This window comes from Protobothrops mucrosquamatus, unplaced genomic scaffold (assembly GCF_001527695.2).
Source record: "Protobothrops mucrosquamatus isolate PMUCROS unplaced genomic scaffold, P.Mucros_1.0 scaffold388, whole genome shotgun sequence".
NCBI classification, from domain to species: domain Eukaryota; kingdom Metazoa; phylum Chordata; class Lepidosauria; order Squamata; family Viperidae; genus Protobothrops; species Protobothrops mucrosquamatus.
The window spans coordinates 365,560-390,606 of NW_015386720.1; the positions used below are offsets into that span (position 1 = coordinate 365,560).

Genomic DNA, 25,047 nt, shown 5'->3' on the forward strand with positions numbered 1-25,047 from the left:
TGTATACTTTTTAATCACATTTACATAAATAGGGTATGTAAGCCACTCAGAGTTAAATTCAAGTGCAGTGGCATATAAGCCCTGTTAAGTAAGTAAACAAATAGATATTAAATAAGTAAAATGCATTAAACTGCCATTAACAGTGTTGTTTTGCTTCTTTTAGATTTTGGTGATTTATGTCACCAAATTTCAGTGTTTGGCTACCAAATTTGAATGGCAAAGGGCTGGGGTGGGGGTGGGGGATCACATGAGGTTTTCAGGATGATTGATCTTCCCTACTTTACTGTCAAAAACCAGTCAAGGATGAGGTGCCAAATAGCCTGTGCTTGTTACACATGCATACACACACAACCCCGTGCATTCTGAAAGTAGCTTGTAATGCTGTATTTGGGTAAAATGAAATCTAATGTGAACTTTGGGCTTGGGAGAAGCTTATCGAATCTCATAGCTGACTGAAAAAAAAATGATCACAGCTTGCTATGGAGGAGGTGAAGTTTCCCCAACTGTGTATACCCAGTTGCTTATTCAGTCCTTGCCAGACCAACTGTGCAGCCCAGGGGCAGACTAAGTGAGGGCCTGTTTCATACCCTGCCACTTCAGCAGCTACATTCACCTTGCTCAAATCAAAAATGCATAAACAACAAGTCGAAGCACCCTTGGCAGAAGTTACTTCAGCAAGCAGAGGAGGAGGGTGGAGGAATTGCTCTGGAATATAAATTGCAACCCTCTACTTACTTTACTAAAACAATCCTATTGCATGTAAGGGGTTGATTTGAATTACAGCTGAAAAATGATAATCACCAGTCTTTCAGTGGCTTTAGAAGACCTTTTGTCTCCTAAAAACTGTTTGAAATTTGCTGAGTTCAGAAGACTATTTAAGAAATTTTTTAGTCAATGTGTTACAAATCAAAGCACATACATAACCAATGCTTTAAGAATCAGCATCAGTACATTAGTCAAAACTAGTACCATATTTTAAGAATCATAATACGTAAGTAAGTTTAAATAGACATTTGTTTAAACAAACATGATTGAAGCTTCCAACCATCAATGAACCGGATCACTCTGTCTAAGCTGAGATGAAAATCCAGAGCCATATATAGATCAGCAATATGTAGAGGGCCATTGTTCTGCATCTCTACTAACAGATTATAGCAATACCATATTATGAAAATCACATACTCTGCAATAGCATGTGGGAAAGACCTTTGGAGACTGGGCAAAGAGATGTTACTAAGGGAACAGTCGGATAAGAGACAACACAGCCCACTAATGGCTAGGGAAGAGCAAAAGGCTCTGAATAGACCCTCCCTAGTTTCTTGGGATGTAAAGGAAATAAGGGAAGAATTGTACTTTCAGACTTGCATGGTTATGTCAACCTAGCTTTACAATAAAATAAAATTAGCTCGTCTGGTTGTGATTACTATCTATTTAACTCCAATGAGGTCAGTATCAAGGAGGCCATGTAGAATAATCCATCTCTCTAAAAGAGACCATCAAGGAAGACTTTCTAAAGGAGATGAAGAGAAGGGATTGTAACTGTGTGCTTGCAAGACTGATATCAGCCTCATGGGGTTAACCAGATAGGAATCACAATACAGTACAGTTCCCACACACCCACCTCATTTTATTTACAGCCCGACAAACTAGAGTTGGTCCCTTCTAAACCACTTGCCCCGTGCACTATTAATCTGACTGTCTCTTATCTGAGCTTTCCCTTGGCAGTGTCTCCTTGCCAAATCCCTCAGTCTTTCCCACAGATCATTACACACTCTAAGCCAACGCCATGTGGGCATTCAGTCCTGATAGAGAAACTCAAATCTCTTCCTTTCAAACAATGTGCTAAAAAAAATTAAAGGATCCAATCTGCAGAACCCTCCTGGGTTTGGAAAAATTCAAGATGCCAATTGACAATTCCAAACAACAGGGAAGCTGCAGTTAGCACTCCAAAAGAGGCTGCTTGTTCAGCTGACATCTTAGTCAAAGAGATAACCATCCCCGCTCCAGGCATATGTGTCATCCTAGCACCTGTGAAACAGCCCCCAGATACATGAGGCTGAAAATACCCCCTAAAAAGGCAGGAAGGAGATTGAACAGAGATTTGTAACCTCTGATAACTATAATTATCCAGACACTAAACATGGAGAATTCCAACCAAGAGGCTCCCAAGAATGTTACACTATGAATCCATGTGTAAAATAGCAACCTGCAGTTAACTGAGCAGCTGCTGTGAATGCCAAATTATATTTAGAGAGGGAGCTTAGAGAAATGTTTGGCTGTTTAAGGAACAAAAATAAAAACCCTTCACAATAGTTCAGGAGGATGTTATCATTAAGTTGCATGGAGTTCTTGTGGATGTTGTCATTAACTTTTCACTGATGTTTTATTCCAGAGACTGGCCACTCTATTTGGTTTGGTGGACAGATTTGGAATTCAGGAAATGTCTTCTGGATATTCACATAAAATGGCTGCCATACAAGGGCTTGTCTACTGACAACATAGCTGCCAATGGTGAATGATGTTTAAGAAGCCAAACAACAGAAATTTCTTCCTGCCATTTTTATAGCCCCTGCTCTGCTCTCTGTCACACCAGTTCACTCTTGTCTTTTCTTTTTTTTCCTGGACAGATGGGTCCATTTCCCAAAAGGGACCAACTATAGCCATTCACCATTAACATTTTTTAAAGAATATCTATGTGATCCTTGGCATTCCTATAATGGTTGGGAATGGCATTCTGCTTTGCAACAGATCTTGTTCCCATTAAATTCTTTTATTTGCAAAAGGTTTTACCTGAAAAAGTTTGGCAGCAGAAATATTGGCAGGCCCTAAGGTCCATCGGCATGGGCACACTTTTGCCCAGCCCAGCTGCAATTTAAGAATCTTCATGCAAACCTTCACCTAATATATTCCAATGATATCTGTATAGCTATTTATCTATAGTACAGTGATGATGCCTCAAGAAATATTTGCCAGATGTAATAGTCAAACATGTATTTCCCATAATGTCCAAAGGGGAGTTCATGGGAGAAAAAGAATCCTTGAAGGAAATTATTGTGATAAGTATTATCCAATCCGACACTGCAATTTCTAGACACGTCTGACATTTTTCATTTAGAAATAAAGTGTGATCAATTAACTTATAATTAATCTAATTTCCGAAGTTCAGAATACTATCACTATGAAATAATATTCAATTGATACCTGAAGACTCCTGATAGCCGAATAGGACTCAGTTTCTGCCTAAAAAGATTGAGAAAGCAAAATCTGCTAAGATATATACTTTAGAATATCTACTACATTTCAACAATTCTCTTCTTCAGTTATCCTTCTTTTGCATGTTTCATTAAAGTTACTTAGCATTACAGCACTAATGTCAACTTATTTAGGCAATTTAACTACGCTTTCCATTGCAAATATATTAAAAAATAAGTCTATGCCTGATCATTATTTCTACATTTCTGTCTTGAAGGACCACTTTCCTTATTCATCTGTTTGCTGATGAATCTAAAAGTGGATTTCCCCAGTCAGGGAAAAAGTCATGCTATCTGAGAATAATGGGAATTTTAGCTGGAGGTTACCCGGCTGAAGGTAACTTTCATAAATAATTTGTTCTAAAATCACTGGGTCTCTAAGCCAGTTTTTCCTCTCATCAACTTTATGATGTGTGGACTTCAACTCCCAAAATTCCCTAGCTAGCAGAGGGAATTCTGGAAATTGAAGCTACACATCTTATAGTTGAAGGGGTTGAAAAATGCAGCTCTTGCAAATCTGACAAAAACCCAAAGCATTCACTCCATTTCCACTGGAGCTTACTTGGTCTCTCAGATTTTTATCTACTCACTAAGTGTGCATTTTAGAACAAGATGTTTATAAATTTAACTTTTTTACTGGAAGACTGAGACCCATCAGCGAGTGGTTGGTATAAATAACAGCTCTTGGGAGTTGCAAGAGCATGCTCTTAAAATTAGAGAAGCAGATCTCTTGAGCTCATGAGTGGCTTGTTTTCGGCACCAGAACCAAATACACAATTCTTTCATACAAAAGTCCATCTTAGTCTTGGCCCAGTCTTTCGTAATTCCAGCAGCCTGTTTTATAGAGCTGGGAAAGACTTTTGATCAGCGTTCTATCAGCCAGCCTTTTGGATACTTCTGGATACTATACTCCATTCCTTATTCCCAACAGACACCAAGCAGGTTGATTTCCTTATTCTGTTTATTCTCCCAACTTTGTTAATATCCTCTGCTTTAAAATTTGTCAACATGTAGCTCCATTTTATTACTATCAGAGAATAGGTAAGTTTCATGTTACAAGAAGGAGATCCGGCTGTTCGGGATCCCATTTACTTCATTCCATATCTCCTCAACAGGGTTTTCAGTTTCCTCTCCAATCATTTGTCAGCATCCCATTGATGCCCTTAGTCTTCGCTGGGCAACTTAAAAAAATCCTTTCCACAAGGATGCTTTTCTACATAGACTAGCAAACTTTGTAATAACCCCCAGCCTGTTTACATAACCTTCTTTTAAATACATGGAGCCATTTTACTGACTCACAGTTTCAACACTGGAAGCAGCAGGAAATGTCTGGGAGCCAGAAACCCCTCTTGATCTGCAGCAAACTGCCCAAACATCACTCCAGGAAATACATAACTACCTCCCACCCAGTTTTCCACTCTCACAGCTGTAGTTTATAGAGAGGAGATTTGGTAGAAAGTGCACCATATAATAACTTAGTTAAACTGTTTCATCTAGAAACCATCTATCCTATCTCTATCATCTCTATGAAATACATACACAAATAAGCATACATGCATACACACATAAAGTATCTGAGGAATCTATATGTGCTAGCATGAATTCTATCATGGCACATAAACAAAAAATAAAAGCAAGAAATAAAATTAATTATGGTAAACACATTGTTCTCCCAAGAAGGCAGTTCCAGCACTATTGATCTTGATTATTTTAAAAAATGCAGATTTCCAAAGAACTCTGATATTTCCTAGCGCAAACACAGATTCTGAAATCCTAGAGCATACTACCCATGTCTCATCGTGTCACAGAAACACTCAGAATAGCAACACTCACGATTTGTCTCTTCGACAGGTCCGCCTCTGAGGGCTGGCTTGTCTTCGTCGAGGGGACAAGGACTTTCCTCGGGATCTCTGCTTGACTGGAGAATGGGCACTTGCAGGTTTCAAAATCTTGAAAGAGAAAAATGATTTATTTCAGGATGCGTTTATTCATAATAGCTGGCTTTCACTATGCTTTTATATTTTAATAAGTCATAAAAGATATGTAATGACCTCTCCGATACAAATATGTAGAATTTGTATTATGTTTTTCACTGTTTTTATGACAGATACATGGAGAACATCCTTAGACCAGGATTTCTCAACCATAGTAGCTTTAAGACATGTGAACTTAAATTCCCAGAATTCCTGGCCAGCATGCTGGGGAATTCTAGAGATGGAAGTCATCTTCTTAAAATATCTTAAAATAGCCAAGGTTGAAAAACACATGCTTTTCATCATGTCCAATAGTTGGTCTAGATGGCTCAGAATATGTTGGAGGGGAAACACCCCTTCAAATCTTTTTTGTTTGTTTGCTTTTTGAAATACACTCCCACATTCCCATTGTTCTGGATCATGTAACCCTGACTAGAGCATGTAGATCTGTATGTTAGAACACCCATGCTGATGACCTTTTTTGGCTGCAGATTGACACAAATTGGTGGACATATAATTTGAGGATACCACATTGCCAGTCTCTGGCCCACAATAACTTGTTACAGTTCTTCTCTAGGGCTTCTGTGCCTGTTTTCCTGTCTAGCTTGAAGCATCAGAGGATTGTTTCTGAGATATTTCATGTTCAAAGCATTGACTGAAAAGCAAATAAAAAAGGAATAGAAACCCAGTATCTGTGAGCCACCAGGAATTCCTTTTCATTATCTCCTGAAAATGTTGGGAAATGATGCCAGTAATATATATTTCTCCTGGAAACTGTTCCTAAAATAACCTCTCAGTAATCCATCATTACTAGAAAAATCATTTTTCTCGTATAATTTTTATTCCATATTATTACATAAGTAGTCCATGACTTATGAGCACAACCAGAACCAGAATTTCTGTTGTTAAGCATGGTGGTTTTTAAGTGAGGAGTGTCCCATTTTTTGGCTTTTTTTGCCATGGTTGTTAAGCAAATCACTGCAGTTGTTAAATTAATCATATGATCATTAAGCAAATTCAGCTTCCCCGCTGATTGCTTGCCAGAAGACCGCTGAGAAGGTTGCAAATGGCAATTACGTGTCCCTGGAACACTGCAACTGTCATAAATACATGCCAGTGGCCAAAAACTCACATTTTAATCACATGACCATGGGAATACTGCAATAGTTGTAAGTGTGAGGATTGGTTGCAAGTCACTTTTTTAGTGCCATTGTAATTTTGGATAGTCACTAAATGAGAGATTGTAAGTCAAGAACTACTTGTACTTGGGAACAGAAGTGTAGAAATTAGCCTCTTGATTGAGAAAGTTAACCTTCAATGAATTAGAAAGACTGTTACTTAAATCTACAATCTGTATGCAGCAGTATCATTGTCCCAGAGATACAAGCAAAAATTCGGTAAAGTTTGAAAGCCACAAGTTGAAGTTTACATTGAACAGCTGATTGTCAGAAGAAAGTATTTACGGGAGGCATGTGCTAAATCAATATAGAATTACTAAGGAATAATTTGTTTAGGCAAACAAATATTCTCGAAGAGCATATACATATACAGTAGGCACACACCTACACATAGATCCGCCATCTCACAACCCATTTACAAGTTGCCTATAAAAAAGGTGAATGTGCTCAGCTGATCACCTAAGTCATTCTCAATTGCTACAGTCTGCATTCTATGGGCTGGAAGACAGGGTCATGGTAGGGGATTAGACCCCAAACAGAGACAAAGGGGGGAGACATGCACAGAACTGCATGATCCCCCTAAGCATAAACATATAGATTAGAAGAAACCTAATTACTGCAAAAGGTAATACATCTAAGCAATAACACCACTGCTTTGCTGTCAAAGATATAAAAATATTGGGGGAAATCAACCTACACAGAGAAATCTTCTCCAGCATTAAATTTAGATACATACCCATATACAAGTATGACTAATAATGAAGTTAGTCTATGAAGCATCATCAATACAACAAAGCAAAGGTTTAGAGTACTCTAAGATTGCAAAAATCAAGCATGAATAAAAAGGAAAACTCAAAATAACTCAACAAGAATTGAGCAAACTCAGGTGGTACTGCAGGTCTCACACATGCAAACTCCATTGGAAAACAATAGTTATAAAGTCAAAATATCTGGCATTATTCCCTCCAGAAAGCTGGAGCTTTCAGACTGGCAAGGCCATGCTGGGCTTAATACACGCAATTGAAAGTGTTGCCCACAGGTAACCCTTGTTTCAAAATCCAACGGTTCAGCAGTATTTATCCACTAGCTACATCCTAGTTGTATAAATCTGGACAACTTTTAATGGGGCAACCAACAGGTTAAAAAAAAAAGCCCTTTGCTGCTACAGTTGGTCAATCAATAGTTTTCTTAAAAACAAAAAAAGAGAATTTCAGGTGAGAATCAGTGAAAGTGGAGAAAAAAATGTAGGGCATGGAATAACCAGAGCCAGCTGGAGGGTTTTTTCCCCTACATATTGGATGACAATGGTCAGGGCTGGAATTTCAGCAAAGAAAACTGCCTAACCTCCTTTGGACCTTGTGTGTGAGTGCTGAATGGACAGCAGAACAGCACAGATCTATTCCAAGCATACAATAAGGGTACTGCCAGCTCCAGGATGGGATGGGAGTATAGCAAAGTAGCCATGTAGATCAGGCCATATTCTGGATTTGTACTTTTTACCTTCATTGATCTTAGATGAAATCAGCCAAATGACACAGGAACTTGCCTCATTTACAGCTTTCCTAAGCTCACCCTACCGAGAACTATTTGTGAGAACTAAGCTTCTGCCACTTTCCAAATGTCACAGAAACAGTACATACCTTCATCCTCATGTCCCTGGCATATTTCTCCAACTCCTTCCTTATCTCTGTCCGCATCATCTTTGACATATTAAGCACCAACTGCTTCCATTCGATGGGCTGAAAACTGTGAGGCTCATGAGGGACATACAATCCAATCTTTACTTTTTTAACAGAGTGTAAGTACTTTTTATAGGAGTCTTCAAATTCAAAGATGAGGTCACTCAGAGTTCGGTATATTAAGGGCTTGTCCATCAACTCTGACCTTCGGCTCATGCCCAGTGATCCATATCGGCCATTGAAATAAATTCCAAGCACCACATGATGAAAATTGCTCCCTGAGAAGTGGGATTTAAAGCTGATTGGGAATCGTTCCACGGAAGGCTGCCCATTGGTTAAGTATCTGGCAAGGGCCATGTCAAGGCAACAACAAAATAATAGTGTCACTACCTCTGATTTGATGCTCTTTTCCACTGATTCACATTGTTCCTCCATCTACCCCTGTTTGTTGTCCAACCAAGAACAGATAAAAAGATCTTTCTAGTGTGGCCATTTGCTTAAAAGAAAGAAGTCCTTGAAGATATATTTTGAGTGAAATCAATTCAAGTCCAGTTCAGAAATAACGAATGGAATATCAAGATCTTCAGGTTGCTTCTGGACAGCAAATTAAGCCAGTTACTGGTGAACTGATTACAGTTCTGACCATCACAATGTTTTGTACTTTCATTTAAATTCTAGCAATGATTTCCAAATGTGCCTCTACATTACTTAGCATATGGGAATTTTATTCAAAACTATCCCTAGCAGTATTATCTTAGATCATTTAATTGAATATGTCAAAGACTGATCCTGGTATCTTCTGCATGTGATGTCTCCACGATCTGCCATGGAGCTGCACCCTTCCAAAATCACTAGACTGTTTCCACTGTAGAGTTGGGAAACCTGTACACTTCCAGAAATAGCTTCACTACAACCATATCATTGGAAATGCTGACTGGAGATGCAGTTTCATCATTTAGAAAGCCAAAAGTACTTTGTTCTTTTCATTTCTTTTTCTTTTCATTTCTTTTGAAATATTGCCCTTTTATTAGTTTATAATATAAAATACAAAAATACAAAAGCAAATAATAGGAAAAATAGGGGAGGGAAAAGGGAAGAGAAAAGTGTAGAAAAGCAGGGAAAAAGAAAGAAAAAGCATTGACTTCCAACTGGCTTTGGTGCAGTCGAATAATATAGTAACATCAAACCTCAACTTTTTACTTTTACATAATAGTATAAACTAGCCAGTTCTATAACAACAGATCTATCTAATCAGTAAAACCCAAAATCAAAGTTTAATTTTTTTCCACCTCAAGCTCAAAGTCCAGAAGCAGTTTCCAAGTAGAAAAAAAAAGTAATTGTGTTTTTTTTCTTTTATCAAAACAGTACATTTAGCCATCTCTGCTAACTCCAAAAGCTTTTGCAACCATTCATCCATTATGGGGATTGAAGCGCCCTTCAGTTTTTGTGTATAAAGTAATCTTGCTGACATCAATATATATCACTTCAAAGCTCCAATTTTTTTTCCAAGTCTTTTTCCATTAAACCCAAAAGAAAAGTTTCTGGTTTTATTTTTATATTCACTTTAAGAATCTTCTGTATTAGAATATGAATCCTACTCCAATATTTCTTTGCTTTATCACGTGGCCAACCACTGATCTCATTTGTGAACTGTTCACCACATCAGCTAATTTCAAACAACATAATGCAGGAAAGAAATGCTGGAGAAGACTACAGATAATCTTCATTTAGCTACCATTGATTTGTTGTTGTTTCATATAAGCCACAGCAGATTTAATAATATGTTGACTCCACTCATTGACTCTGATAAATAGTGAGGATGGATCTGGAGCTGATTCCAAACTGTCACAAATGTCCCATATTGAAGGGACCAAATTTGTAAACATATTTGTAATAGTAATATGCAAAACTTTCCCTGATATTCTCTATTGAGGAAGACCAAATGTTTTTTTATATTTGTTTAAAAGCATACCTGTATGGCAAAAACTCCTACCCAAAATAATTTTAAGCATTTGTTCAACTTTGCTTCTTCGGTGTTGTTCAGAAAATATATCTTTACAGGTAGTCCTTGAGTTACGATCAAAATGGAGTACAAAATTTATGTTGCTAAGTGAAAAATTTATTAAATTTGCCCCATTTTATGATTTTTCCTGCCACAGTTGTTAAGTGAATCGTTGCATTTGTTACGTCAGTAATATGGTTGTTAATTGAATCTGGATTCACCATTTACTTGTCAGAAGGTCACAAAAGCTGATCACATGACTCCAGGACATTGCAACCATCATAAGTATGAACCACTTACCAAGCATCTGAATGTTTACCATGTGACCAGGTGGATGCTTCCTTTCTTTTTCTTTTATTTATCCAATATACCCAGCACTTAAGTCCAATATTATTTGTTTTGATCAAGTATCCTGCAAGGAATCTCAAATGTACTTTCTTCACCCGCTACCCCTTGAGCTTAATAAAGAAGGGAAAGTGTGACTCACCTAATGTTGATGTTGACACAGCAGCCAAGGAAGCTAGTAATTCTATTACTTCTTTAATTTTAAAAGGTCAGTCTAAGAAATTAAAAACAAAAGGATACATCCCTAGGATAACTGCTTCAAGGCATTTAATTGGCAAAGACTCCCTGGTCATTTCTTTTGCTGATTCCATTAGCCTAAAAAGTGATAAAGGAAGAAAAAACAAGTTAATTTTTTGGAAACAAAACATGGTTTAAACAAATTTTTGTATGTCTGAAAATGCTTTTCATATTCTGTAGCCTTATTTACATATGGAAATTGAATTCTCCTTCCCCATTTATTTAGGAAGAAAGCTTCCTTTCCTATGTTCTGCCCTTGTTCCAGGAGGGGATGATCTTGGGGCAACATTCCAGGGTCCTGTTCATTGGAATGAGTAGAACAGCTTCCAAAGGCAGCAGGGCCAATTTATCACCTTTTACAGGAAATAAAATAATATATTTATTATATAAATAATAAAATTTATGCAATCTTAAATCCGGAATCTAAAATCATTTAAGTTACAATTGTGAGGTCCAGCACAAAGAAGCTTTTCAGTGGATAAGTCTGTTTAGACCATTTCCTCTCTCCATTCTTTATTGTAACTTCCCAAATCTTAGAACGCTTCCAGATAAATCTTTTATTATGCAGTTGCCAAACTAGTTGACAGCATGGCCAGGTACAGTGCGTTGTCGTACCAGCTTCCAGCTTCCTCATGCTGAAACAGTACGGTGTTATGCAAATACATCAGCCTCTTGGCTTTTTTCTTGATTGCCAGATTTCATTCAAATAGGAACTTTCTGCTTACAAAATATATGTAAATAAATAAACCTCATGTCAGCAGCAGCAAAAGGAGATGGTGCATTGGAATATGCCCATTCGTTCAGTTAACCACTTGGCCAAGAGTTTAGATCACTATCAAAATTCTGGAAATAGCCACTATCTTCTACAGTATTTGCAATTCCCCTATTTTTTTTCTTATACATGGTTTTCTTTTTCTTTTCACCAGAAAAAAAATTACCTGCCTAGCAACAGGACACATTTGTCTGAGAATATCTTCATTCAAGGAACAGAGATTATGAAAGAGACTAAATTAGTTTGGCTGCTGCAGCTTCTTAATCTTGTTCATTCCCTTCCATTAAGAAAGCTTTCATTATCCATCCCCCTTTTTTTCAGAACTACATGAAAACTCCTACAGAAATAGTAACATTAAAAATAGTGCCAACATTTTTCTCGGTATCTTGAAGACTTAATGTCAAGGAGCACAGCCTACCAAAATATATATTTTAAATATATATATTTAAATAAATGCAACAAATATATTAGCATATTTTTTCAGAGAGACCGCTAGTCTCAAAATACATGATATAATAACTATGTAGCATGTGCAGACTTTAATTTTTAACCTTCCTTTAAAATTGCTTTAAAATCCTTGTTTTCCTTGAAGTTTTTGGTTCAAGCTGTTCATGCACATAACTTACTGCAGCTAAGGTTAGTTTTATTCATTTATAACATAAAATGCGAAAATACAAAAGCAAATAGTAGGGGACAACAGTAGAAAAGGGAAAACAAAAAAGGTGTGAAGAAGGGGAGGGAAAGAAATAAAAGGTATTGACTTCCGACTCTGTTGCAATAAAATCAGACATTAAAAATCATAATATCATTTTTTTCCACCTCAAGCACAAAGTCCAGAAGCGGTTTGCAAGTAGAAACAAAACTACTTATGTTCTCTTCTTTTATCAGCACAGTCAACTTGGCCATCTCTGCTAATTCCATCAGCTTTTGTAACCATTCGTCCACAGTAGGAATCGAGGCATCCTTCCACTTTTGTGCATAGAGCAATTTTGCTGCCATCACCATATATAAAATCAGAGTTCCAAAATTTTTTTCCAGTTGTCTTTCCATTAGACCCAGAAGGAAAGTTTCTGGTTTAATCTTTATGTTCACTTTAAGAATTTTCTGCGTTACTGTATGAATCCTCGTCCAATATTTCTTTGCCTTATCATATGTCCACCATAAATGATAAAAAGTCCTTCTTTACATTTACATTTCCAACATTCATTTGAAATACCTTTATACATTCTAGATAAGCTAAGGTTAAGTATGTATATTAAAGGTTAACGTGCTGGTTTTTTATTCCATTCTGCCTCCTCTCTCTCTGATGTTATTTATGTGATACACTTTAAATTGTAAGCATCGCCACCATTCCAATTCTCACTAAAGAAATACAACTGTAAAAATGCAGACACACAGGCTGCTGTGCTAAAAATTAGTCCCAGCCAAATCCCCCAATCTTTCCATATTCTGCCTGGGATCACTAAACAAATGGTTCAAGATAAACCATGAGCTGACCATGGCATCCAAATGATCTGAAATATGTGCAGTAATAAAAGGTTTGCTCTCTGTGTGTGTGTGTGTGTGTGTGTGTGGGCACACACACAAACCTCCAAATACAAACTTCTAAACTTCTAAAAAAGGAAGAAGCCGAAATATCTATGTCTCTTTATGATGGATGGTTGTTTATATATGTTTATGTAAATGCATATTTGTATCTATAGTTCTGTGTCTATATATACACATGTATTGCCGTGTTTCCCTAAAAATATAAGCCCCTACCTCAAAAATAAGCCCTAGTTAAGACCCACTCACTCTCCCGCCTCTTCCCTTTCACTCCCCTTCCGAGCCAGACTGCTGGTGTTTCAGCCACCTGGCCCTCTTTGCAGCTCTGCCCACACAGGCACCAAAGCGGCAGCCAGAACCGCAGAGGGGCGGGGAGGGTGCTGAAGCAAGCAGGCGTCCTGCCTGCAGCACCCATGCCGGCTGCCGCTTCCCCACTAGAGCCAGAATGCTGCCACATTTCAGTAGATGCCGACCTTCCCTCCAGTGCGCCTGGGCAGCTGCTGGAGAGAAATGGGCCCATTCAGCACCTGGTGCCCTTGGGGGGGGGGTTGCCTTGCCACCTACTTTCCAGCTCCACCACATTTCTCTGCCACTGAAGAGCTGGAGAGTTGCCACACCACCGCCCAGATACCCTCGCTTCCCCCAAGCATTTCTTTGCTAACCTGATTTCCAGCTCCGTTGCATTTCTCCATTGCGCTTCTCCATCGCGTTTCTCTGCCGCTGCATGCAGAGAAACAAAAGAAGTTTGTGGGACTAAAAAAATAAGTTCAATCAGACCTTCCAACTTCTCGCAAAAAAAAAAAAAATCTCACAAAGTTGGAAGGTCTGATTGAACCTTTTTAGTTGCACAAACTTTTGTTTCCCTGCACCCGGCGATGGAGAAACATGACAGAGAAACGCAATGGAGCTGGAAATCAAAGAAATGCTTGGGGGAAGTGAGGGCATATGGGCAGTGGTGCAGCAAGCTGTCCAGCTCCGCAGTAGCAAAGAAATGCGATGGAGCTGGAAAGCAGGTGGCACATGGGGCAGATCGGGGGTAATCTGCCAAGTCTCATGGCAGCGGCATTGGTGCACACGATGCACAATGAGGCATCCTGCCACGAGTGGCTGAAAGCAGCCACAGAACAAGTGGGGCAGCGTGAGAGGCCTGGCTACTGGAGCCTGTGGCATGGTAAGCGGGACACGGGGGCAGATCCCTGCTCACCTGCCAAGCTTCATGGCAGCAGCACTATCCTGCTGCAAGCGGGCAAAAGCGGCTGTAGAAGAAGTAGGGTGGTGGCTATGTGGGCTGCCGCCGTGAGGCGAGACAGGTGTGTGTGTGGGGAAATAAGACATCCCCCCAAAATAAGAGCTAGTGCCTCTTTTAGAGATAAAAATAATAAGACCGGGTCTTGTTTTCGGGGAAACACGGTAGTATCTATATCTCTGTATGTATGTATATATATTCATACAAAACACACCCTTACAGTATTCACAGAGGGATGGACTTAGGTGTCTTGCAGCAACACAAAGATTCCATTTAATCCCACCTTCCAGCTCAGTTTGTTCTTCTCCTGCAGGTTCTATAGATAGAACAAGAGCATTTTCACAGCCTTCCTGAATTGTATTAGGTGAGTATCAGGTAAATCTCTGAAGGAGGAAAGGGTATTCCAAAGGGAAGGAGCTGCCACTAAGAAACTTGATTTCTAGGCCCTTTTCCTAGCAACCTCAGAGGAGGGGATATTTAACAATCCGTGTTAAGAGAAACATATCAAATGAGCCATTCTTCCTTGGAGGAAATTGTCTTGATGATATCTGGAATTAAGTCATGTAGGGGTTTATAAGCTAAGCCCAGCACTTTAAATTGTACATGGAAATGTACCAGAAACCTATCAGAAATCAATGAATAAACTAAAGTCTTATTCCCCTCCCTGATACAAGTATATATGTTTCTCTTGCTGTACCTTTGTGGTAACCTACTAAGGGGCAGAAGCAGGTCATCTTATCCTATATTATTAAACATATAGGGCTGCATTAAGAGGACCCTTCCATATTTGCAAACACATCTTACAGGCTGCAAGTACTGGAACCCAGAACCCTTTGAATTATTTCTACGGGCAAGACAGTAGCATGAGTTTTCTTGGACATATTTTAGGATACATTCAGAGTGTATGTTCTCATTCAAATGTGACCTCAGCAAATTTCTATCCTTTCCTAATTACAATAATCCTACATCATGCTTGTTAAAGTTAAGAATTATTTAGTTTTACATTTAACGATTGTGGGATAAATGAAGGATAAACTCTTCCGGCTCAGTATTGAAAGACTGAAAAGAAACTAGCTATCTCTGTTCTATGTCATTAGGTGTTGCCGGTTCTTCCACATGAAAATTGCAAGAAAATAAATAGTTTCATTATGTGTCATTTCATTATGTGTGAAATAATTTCATTATGTGATTTATTTTTAAGGAGGGGAGGGCACTTTACTATACAAAGTTTTTTTAATAATATCAAAAAACAACAGGAGTACCACTTGAACACCATCAGCACTGAAAAAATCACTATCAGTCAATTGCAAAAGGCAGCTTTACTTGGAATAACTTTACAGTACATCCTGCAATGATATATTTAACACCATCAAACAACATCATCTGCTGACCCCACATCCTTGAGAAAGACTCATTAAGTGGATAAAAATGCCAATTCCAGTCTAAACAGCTGGCTGACTTTGTGACCAACCATAATGACTTGATAGGTAAATAAAAATGCCAAATCCGGTTTAAACATCTGACTGACTGTGCGACAAACCATAATAAAAAGCTTTTTGAGCAAGTTGGATAGTTTGTACCAGGGACATTTTCATTGTCAATAGAAAAAGCAGCATGTAAACTTTAACATGCATCTCATCACAGATGGGAAGCAAAGCATTCAGTAACAATGGGTACATTTTTCAGCGAAGACAGATGTGAAGTTTCTGTGCAAATGTTGCTTGTACAAATAATCTTTGTTTTCTTTTTTCCCTTTCTTTTCAGAATGAATACACACACTCATACACACCTACTGTGGACAAAGATCCTAATCCAGTGTTTCTCAACCTGGCAACTTCAAGATATGTGGACTTCATCTCCCAGAATTCCCCAGGCAGCCATGCTGGCCAGTTTGAGAAACATTTTCCTAGTCCCTAAGTGAGAGAAACAGTCTATCAAAGATGTTGGGAAGCTACCACCACAGCCAATGAGGCAAGCCAATAGCAGGATTCCATATTAATTGGTTTTCTATGTTTCTAGTACAGATACTTATACATGGGGTCTTCTGTGTTAACATGATGGCCGAGTATTATAGGAGTTAACACGATGGCCAAATATTATAGGAGTTAACATGATGGCCAAGTATTATAGGAGAAACATCTGAAAGGTTGAGAAAGACTACCTAGGTTTTCCTCTAGACCCAAAGCAGGAAAACTTTTTTCACACAGGGCTGCAGTTCCCCCTTCTGTCCTGCCATAGAGGCGCAGGAGCATGCTCAGTGTCACTGTTACATCACTAGAGGAATGAAAGAAGTAACATTTTCAGAATCATTTCTCCCATTTTGGGGACTTTGTAGGTTTTTTTTTAAGAAGTCCCAAAGTTTAAAGCATTCATTTCATTCTTAGCCTTTTCACGCCCACTACCACTCCAAATGAAAAAAGGGATCTAAAATTTGGGATCTGTCCTTTTTGGGGCCACACATGGACATGGGTTAGGTACATTTATATTAGATGATGGATTCTTCCTTAGTTCTTGTGCAGTTAGAAGGAAAACCGCAGACAATACATGCAACAAAAGGAGCATAAACTGTTGTCTTTGTGGTTTGATGGTGATGCATCATTGAAGACTAAGAATAGAGACAGGTTGGATGTGTAATTTGAGAGATGATGAAATATTCAAGAAGAGTCTGTGATACGTGCTGTCAACAAGCATTGCACTATTTTATCTGTTGGGGCCATTTATTGGGTTTGCAAGCCCCTGTGTAAAAATCACAAGTCAGTTAGAAAATCATTCTTTCTGCACAATGTTACATACCCACTTAGAGGTCTTGATTTCCTAATTTCGAAGAACTGAGTTCCCGTATGGTTATATCTGGATTTCATTTATTAAGACAAAGTGATTGCAAAATGAAGAAAGCAATAGTACATGTGTAAGATTCAAACAAATGAATTTGTCATAATCTTTTCAAAAAATACAAACCATTGAATATAACTAGGAAAAATAATTTAATTCACTTGAACCAGTCACTAGGCACCACCAACTCATTCTTTGTCCATATCTTTATACCACAATCTTCAGTATTAAATGCAACTATCCAAGCAACAATACACACACACACACACACACACTGTTTCGGGCTAGTACTTTGCTTCAGTAGTATTGTCTTCCTTGATAAGATATGTTTCAAAATTTTCTTTCACCTTGGTTCTTGACTTAGACTTTTGGCCATAACTTTCTTCCTGATGGGCCTAAGAAATAATCTAGGGCTATAAAATCATTCAAAATGTCTTCCCTTCCAAATAATAATGTTATAAGCAAAATATTACTCCTCCAAATACTAAAAAAAAAACCTTTCACCTTTCAGAAGGCATTATGAAACTATTTTGAGAGTTACTCAGATTGTCTCTGCATGCTTGTTCACATATAGATGCTTTTCTAACAGCGTTTTTGGAAGTGCTATCCAAATTGCTACAATTATTGAAAATCAGAATTTGTCTCCAGTCTAACTCCAAAGTGGATATCATAAGGAGCTATTTAGGCCATTAAGTTCAACTTTCTGCTCAGAGCAGAAATCCAAATCAAAGCATCTCAGCCAGATGGCTCGCCTAGCCTTCCCTTGATTATATCCAATGAAGTAGGAACTACAATCTCTCTGAGTCAATTAGATTGCGGTTTGAACTGTTCAGAAATTTTATCTAATACTCAAAATCTATCTTCCTATAACTTAAATCCACTGTTTTGTGTCTTGCACTCTGCAGTGAGAACAAACAGATCTAGACCTTTTTCTACATGAACGTGCTTTCCGACATGTCTTTGCTGCCCTTTCCTGAACCTGTCCCAACTTCTCAGAATCCTATTTAAATTATGGTGTTGAGAATTTGAGTAGGTATTTGAGCAGGGTTCTGATGAAAGTAAATTAGAGTAGAATCATTACATTCTGTGATTTGGAAACTAGTATTTATGCAGCCTAAAAGTGTCTTTGTCTTAACCAAATCATACTGCTGACTTATATTTAGTTTGCAATTAATCATTGTTCTAAAACCTTTTCTGCAAGTATTATTGTAGTATTATTATCACTGTAACAATGCAGTACACATAAAAATATAAGCAATATCGTGCTAATTGGACCCCTGGCCCATCCAGTCCAGCAGCCTGTTTTCACAGTGCCCAATCCACTGCCCAAGGAAATCTCCAGGCATATGACCTTCAGAAACAGAAACACTGGCATCAAGGCTAACAGCCATTGATCCCCATGGCTTCCATGAATTGGTCCATCAACCACATTTCATGGTATAAGAATACATATCACCTATTTCTACTGCTACAATATATTGCCCTTGATGCTGCTGCATTGAGCCAATGCATTACCCCATTGAGCCAATGCATTACCCCAATGAGCCAAACTGATCAGATTGGAACCAGTTCTGCTCAGGCTAGATAGGGAGTAGGAGCATTCTAATCTCAAGTATGAGAAAACAATAGCTATAGTCCATTGACTGAATAGGACAGAAGAACAAAGCTTAAAATTCAAAACCTTTATTTTGTATATATAAAGGGCTTAACTTGTGTGTTCTGTCGTAGCCAGATTATCTTTATACATATGAATTCTTTCTTGTCTGCAATAAGGCAACTTGTCTTGCAGTACTGAGTCCTTAGCACTGTTGCTATCAAGTTCCTGAAGGAAGGGTTGGGTTTATCAAAGGTAGATATTCCCTGCCGAGGTCTGACATTCTATGTACCGTGAACGCAAAAAAAGTCTGATAGCTGTTCAATTTCCTGCATCAATTACAATCTCTTGTGTGCTTTTAGAGCTACGTGTGGCATTCCAAAGGCCAAGGGCAACATCTCACACATGAGTAATCTCATAAAGCTACAGAAGCGTTGGAAAATACAGCAACAGCACTTTTCATTCCTTGTTATTCTTCAAGTCATCTTGATTCTCTATTGAATTATCCACTCTCTCCCATTTTCCTTAACAAATAAGATTAATCGCTCTTTTTAAAAAACAAAAATAAAGGATACTGCAGCATCTTCATGTAATTCTGTATTGCCTGAAGCCAGTCTGGGATCATCATGGAAGCCTTGTAATTTGGCACCGACGGCACAGAAGGCTGCATAAAATGAGACAGAGACAAGTTGGGAGAGGTCATTATTTGAGGTAGACAGCCTAAACTGTTTTAGTTGAATAGAGAAGAAGAGCTGAACTGTAATGTGAAAGAGTTGAAATGAACCTCTGCTAATGCAGATCCTGTCCCTGTATTTTATCAGATTAAGACCCACTGAGCAAAGTGGGATTTATTCCCAGATAGGTGTGCAAATGTGCAGCATCAGCATTCATTGTCTGAAAAAAGACCTAACTTGCTAAGGATTTGTCTTTCTTTAGTTTCAAGCCAGCTTTGCCAAATTAAGGCATAACCCACAGAAGACTATTTGCCATCTTTCAACATCCTCCCTGCTCCAAACCTCAGAATATCCATACAGCTGTTCATGCAACTGAAGAAAGAAGCTCCTTCTGAGATTCATATGTCACAATTCTGTGCTAGCAATTGACAAGAGAAGAGAAACAAAGGGACATTGTCTATTAACAAATAGTGCGCTGAGCATCTAAAGCAGAAGCAAGCTGTCCAATTTCTTTGGCATAAAAATATTGGGTAAGAATTAAGAGTGAATCTTTAAAGAGCAACTTAGAAACAATTATTGTATCTGGAAAATATAATAATTAGGATTGTATCTGTGCAGACTCATAATTTGATATAGGTACACAAAGCATAATAGTTTTATCTGTCTGGACAAGCCTATTCCTTTAAATGTGATGCTAACCTCCAAATATTTACAATGTGTTTCAGTTTCTTGTATGCATTATCCCTTATTATCCAATCCTGTTCTCCCACTGCACAAGGCTGTGTTTAGGAGGGCTTTCAGGAAGGCTTGCTCATATTTCTCATTTTCAAACACAGTATTTTTGGCTCAATGATGGGCTGTAGACAGTGACTATCAGTGATCCTTCAGATGTGTTATAGTACAGTTCACATCATTCCTAGATACACGGCCACCACTGACCATATTGGCTGAGGGTGATGGGAATAGTACAAATATACTAGGAGATTATCAAGTTGGGACAGCTTTATTATATTCGTCACAGCGATACAAGTACTTTGGCTGGTGGGGCAAAAAGGCAAATATCCAGAGTCTGGTTTATACTGATAAAAGGTGCTGGTCACTTTCTTCCTTTAGTAGTCACATTTAGTAGTCAATATAAATGACGTAGATGCATTTGTTGACTGCCAGTCATTATCCCAGTAGCATGGTTTATAAGTAGACCAGTATTTTCCCTTAATCTTTTAATTCAAGGGTGGATAAGTTCTGCCCTGTGTCTCTATGATTCCCCTCATGTCCCTTTTTTGCAGACCCCAAATATATCGGGGGAGGGGGAGGTGTCTGCCAAAAATTAGCAGTTGTTGTCAATCAAGCAAAAAGCACAAAAAGCACTCGGATGCAGCTTAATACATTTAAAAACGAAGTATCACAGAAACAAAACCTGAGCAAAAGCAGACCATCTTCTCTAACTTAGGATAAGCATTGAAGAGCCGATACTGAAATAAATTACTGATGCCATTGGATCTCTCCACAGAATCCCTACCCCACTTGCTTTCATTGGGTTTAGAATATATTAATTATATAATATGAACCATCCTGTCTTATTATCTTCCTTTTCAAGATTGTCTCTGGAACCCAATGGTCCTGTGGCCTGTTCCCATGTACCTAGGAAAGAAAACAAGCTAAACTGGCATGGTAGAGTATCCTGCGAAGCTGAAAGGGATGCTAAGAAACAATCCCACCAGTTTGCCTTGCATTAAATTGGTATTATGAAATTGGTTGTGCCCATCGTGACATCCATTTTATGAACAAGCCCACCATCATGCAACCATACCGTGAGGCCTTATTGTCAGATCCACTGACTCACAAAGATGGCTTTATCTTGCTTGAGATCTTTATGTAGCAGATGTATTACAACTAGAAAATTAGTAGTGTTGTGCTGCAACATCATTCTGTGTCTCTTGTACTTGTGCTTACAATAGGGACTTTGTTAAAAGAAAAAGACAACATGCCATCCATAAACCGAGTCCCCCATTTTCCCTTTAATTTGCTCCTACAAGTAAAGCAGAGAAAAACATGTTTCTATTGCCCAGACAAATGAATTTTCAAAATGCCAGGATCCTGATTTGGCTACTTGTCAGTTTCTCCATTGGTATAATATATGCTTCCTATAACACAGCAAGATTTTCCAAGTCTGGTTCCCACCACCAGAGCAATGCCACAGGAAGAAAACAAATCCAGCAGACTGATCCCAGCAATGCTGTCCTTGCCTATAGCTGCTAAGACACAAGAGGAAGTAATGAAGAACCCCCACCCAAGGCTCTTCTTCAGCATTTGGTCTTACAGACAGAACAGGTGGCTGGAAGGGATGCTGTCTCTGAAGGGTATCCATTGCAAGTGTTTCCATCCTTTGATTGCCAGTTGTTTTATCAATCATCAGAGCTCTCCAGTCACAGGTCACGTGATACAGAATTAGGATGGCAAATGGAAAGGAGATGACACATAAAGGCAGCACCTGCTTGGATAGCTTTCACTTACTTAAGCCAGATTCTTATCCCTTCGTAGCCAAAGGGAAACCTAGCTGCAGGAATCTTGCCCCATAACACTCTTATTAGAAAATGTCACTAATGACTTTTTCTTTCAGATGACATGTACCAGAGATACTGCAATTTGGGACTTGTTTTACTGTTCAGAGCTGGGACAGCACAGTAATTAGGTGTTAGGTGTTAACTTGCACTGGAAAGAGTAGGTTCAACCTCAGCAACATCCACAGGCTCTCTCTGCTTTTGCCAGAATGATGAAAACAGTGTAATGTCATAATCTCCACCACTTTGAATATGAGTGACATCGTGAAATATATAGAAGGCGGGCAGGGCTGGCATCATAACACTGCATTTGTCACTCTGCCGCACTCTGCCTGCCCTCACCCCCAGTCGATAGGACTCTAGTTCTCCCTAGAGAATCAAGAAATAAATTGAAAGACCTCAGTAGGTTAGGAATAGATTGTCATGGAGAAAATCTATTTGAAAGCAACTTGATGACTCACAGGACCATGAAGATCCAGCAAAAATAAACAGTTTCTAGAGGTAAGGAACCTGTTGACTGATAGATACTGCTGAGCCAAATCTCCATTAATCTTGCCCGCGTGTCCAATGGCAAGAGATGTTGGGAACTGTAGTTTTGCCAATTCTAAAGTGCCAAAGTTGTGCATTCCTGGTCTAGACAAAGTTAATCTACCTTGGTATGAAGCAGTGACTAGAGTGACAGGTGAATAATGCAGATGTTCAGAGTAAGAAAACCACTTATTTGTAAGTTACTGCAAGCTTCTAATTCCATCCTGTTAAATCCAACATCTTGACACTTCTCAGCAAAGTGGTGTTTTTCCTGCCAAATTCAGCTGCTGTGCCAATTGTGATTTCATTCCATCTTGCTTATCACAGAGCTGCAAACTTTCACAAATGTTCCTGGTAATAAGGAACTAGACTGCGCATTTTCAAATGTGAGGAAAGCGAATAGCTGCTCAAAATAAGCTCTTGTTATAGAAATGCCCAGGTGACAATTAACTGTTAGCACTTTTGGTTGCAACTACAAATATTTCCTCCAGGGAAAAAAATGAGCAGCTGTTGAACTACATTCATATATGTCTCAAGGGTTTATGAAAGCAAGTACAGCCAAGGCTGAGAGACAATTAGCCCGCCACAAATAAAAGGATTCTGAATCTCACAGCTCAATTATTTTTCAAGCAACATTCTACCTTTGAGGCTGAACAGAAAAATCTGAAACATGTCAATAGCTCTCAGAATCCAGAACAAGATTTCAGTAGTTACTAGACACCTTTTTATTTTTATTTAGCTCCATTCCTATAGGTAGCTCCCCCCCTCCCAGCCCAGTTGAGTTCACTACCCGTAAACTCCATATACACTTCTATATAATTTCCTCAGTAGTAATTTGGCAGTCATCTATTCTCCCCATCCTCAATTATCCTCTGTGATAATTTTTGACTTCACAGTCTACTTCCCAAGCCAACCAGATCTGACTATTTCTGGCTTTTTCCAAGTTTCACCAAAGTTAACCCATTGCTCATAAAATGCCCAGCATACACCATTCTTTCTTTCTTTCTTTTTTTTTTTTTGCAAAAAGAAGCAGGGAAGATAAGTTCTTGCAGTAATACCTATCTATCCCATCCCCTGCGGAAAGTAGAAATAGCAGAAATAGTAAAAAGTAGAAAAGTAGTTAGTCACATAAACAAGAAACCTTCATGCACCCTGGGCAGACAGTTGTAGAAAACAAAGACTCAGAGGGGGGGGAAGCCATAACTTACTTTTGTAAGGAAAGCAGCACTCCTTATAGCCTCCACCATCTCTCTGCCCGAAGGGTGGACCTTCGCCACATGCCCCCACATTCTCTCCCAGGTCTGCCCATCAATTGGAAAACCACTCTTGTTGACAAGGAATACTGCTCCTCCGTCTTTATCCTCCTCTTCTGAGCCCCCATTGTTGGCAGTACTGAGCGTCCGAGTGTGGGAGCTTCTGGAGCGGCCCCCTTTGTCTCCCTTGGGGTGGGAATTGTGAGCAGCTTTGGAGCCAGAGCCAGTCATTGTGAGCTCTAAAGGAACCAGCAGTCCGACAGAAGACAGACCCTGGTCAGTGTCCCGTCAAGCAAGCCTGCTCCATTCTGCCCCCTGCTCCTGCCGAATGAATGAGCCTGGCATGAAATTGCTTGCTAGCAGCCACCAAGCAGGTGGTGGAGAGCTTGTTCCTTATACAAGCAGGATCTACAAAGACACAAGGAGTGGAGAACAACATGGTATCAGCAGCATCAAGCAGCCAAGCTCAACCTTCCCACCAAGTGCCTTCCAGCCACGCCAAACTACAACTTCTATTATCCCCAGGCAGCACTGTGTAGTGGTACAATCCAGGGTGGCTGGGGATGATGAGCACTGCAATCAAAGACATATGGAGAGCATCAGGTTGGAGAAGACACAAGGTTAGATAAAACAATCCATTTTCAGAGACTTTGCAAGGAGGATCACATTCCCTCCTTAGTGTTGTGTTTTTTTTTTAATTTACCAACATTTTAAAACCACCCATCTCCCTCATAAACCTCGTTTGGTTTGCACGCTACAAGGAATCATCTACTAACCAAATGAGCAAAGCAAAACACGGCAAGCCTCGCCCCCCCCCCACCACCACCACTCCACCCCCAACTCCCAGCAAGGCTAATAGTAACCAAAGCTTAGGATGCTGCATGCTGTGTACTTGCAGCTGAGGTCTTTGACCCGATGAAGCGGGTGGTGTGAACCCAGCCACCGGGTATCCTGTTATCAGCTGGAAATAGCAAACGGTAGAAGGGCCTTTCTCAAAGCCCCATTTTACTCTATTCACTTGTCAAACAAAAGGATACTAGAAGAGCTCGCTCTTCTACAGCAATCCTCAGGCTGCCTCTCAGCAGGGGGCGACAGCAGCCAGCCAAAAAGCCTTTCTTTCCGTCTGGGAAATGTCTCACAAAAGGAACGGGACGCCTCGCTATTGCGGGCTAGCGCTTAGATTTCGAAGACCGGAGCCTCGCTTAATGCGAATCGGCCACGCACAGAGGACGACGTTGCCGCCACATCCCGGGCTCAGCTTTTGGTTGGGACCCACAGAGGAAAACACACACACATATACACACACACAAAGAGAGCCCCGAGGGGAGATTCCAATAGCTCTGTGCGCATTCCCACGTTCACCACCCTACTCCTTAT

The 25,047-nt window shown here is 39.3% G+C and overlaps 1 protein-coding gene across 1 annotated transcript in view; it reads right to left on the reverse strand.

The window, feature by feature from the left end:
* Positions 1-24,110, reverse strand: part of VASH2 (vasohibin 2) — a 32,014-nt gene extending 7,904 nt beyond the window's left edge. The window contains exons 1-6 of the mRNA XM_029284137.1: positions 23,626-24,110; positions 19,230-19,318; positions 17,022-17,078; positions 10,669-10,743; positions 8,043-8,424; positions 5,085-5,200 (exon numbers count right to left, since the gene is read on the reverse strand). Of these exons, the coding sequence (XP_029139970.1) occupies positions 5,085-5,200; positions 8,043-8,424; positions 10,669-10,743; positions 17,022-17,078; positions 19,230-19,318; positions 23,626-23,901 (995 nt within the window). The 5' untranslated portion in view covers positions 23,902-24,110. The remainder of the gene's footprint in view (positions 1-5,084; positions 5,201-8,042; positions 8,425-10,668; positions 10,744-17,021; positions 17,079-19,229; positions 19,319-23,625) is intronic.
* Positions 24,111-25,047: the final 937 nt, after the last annotated feature.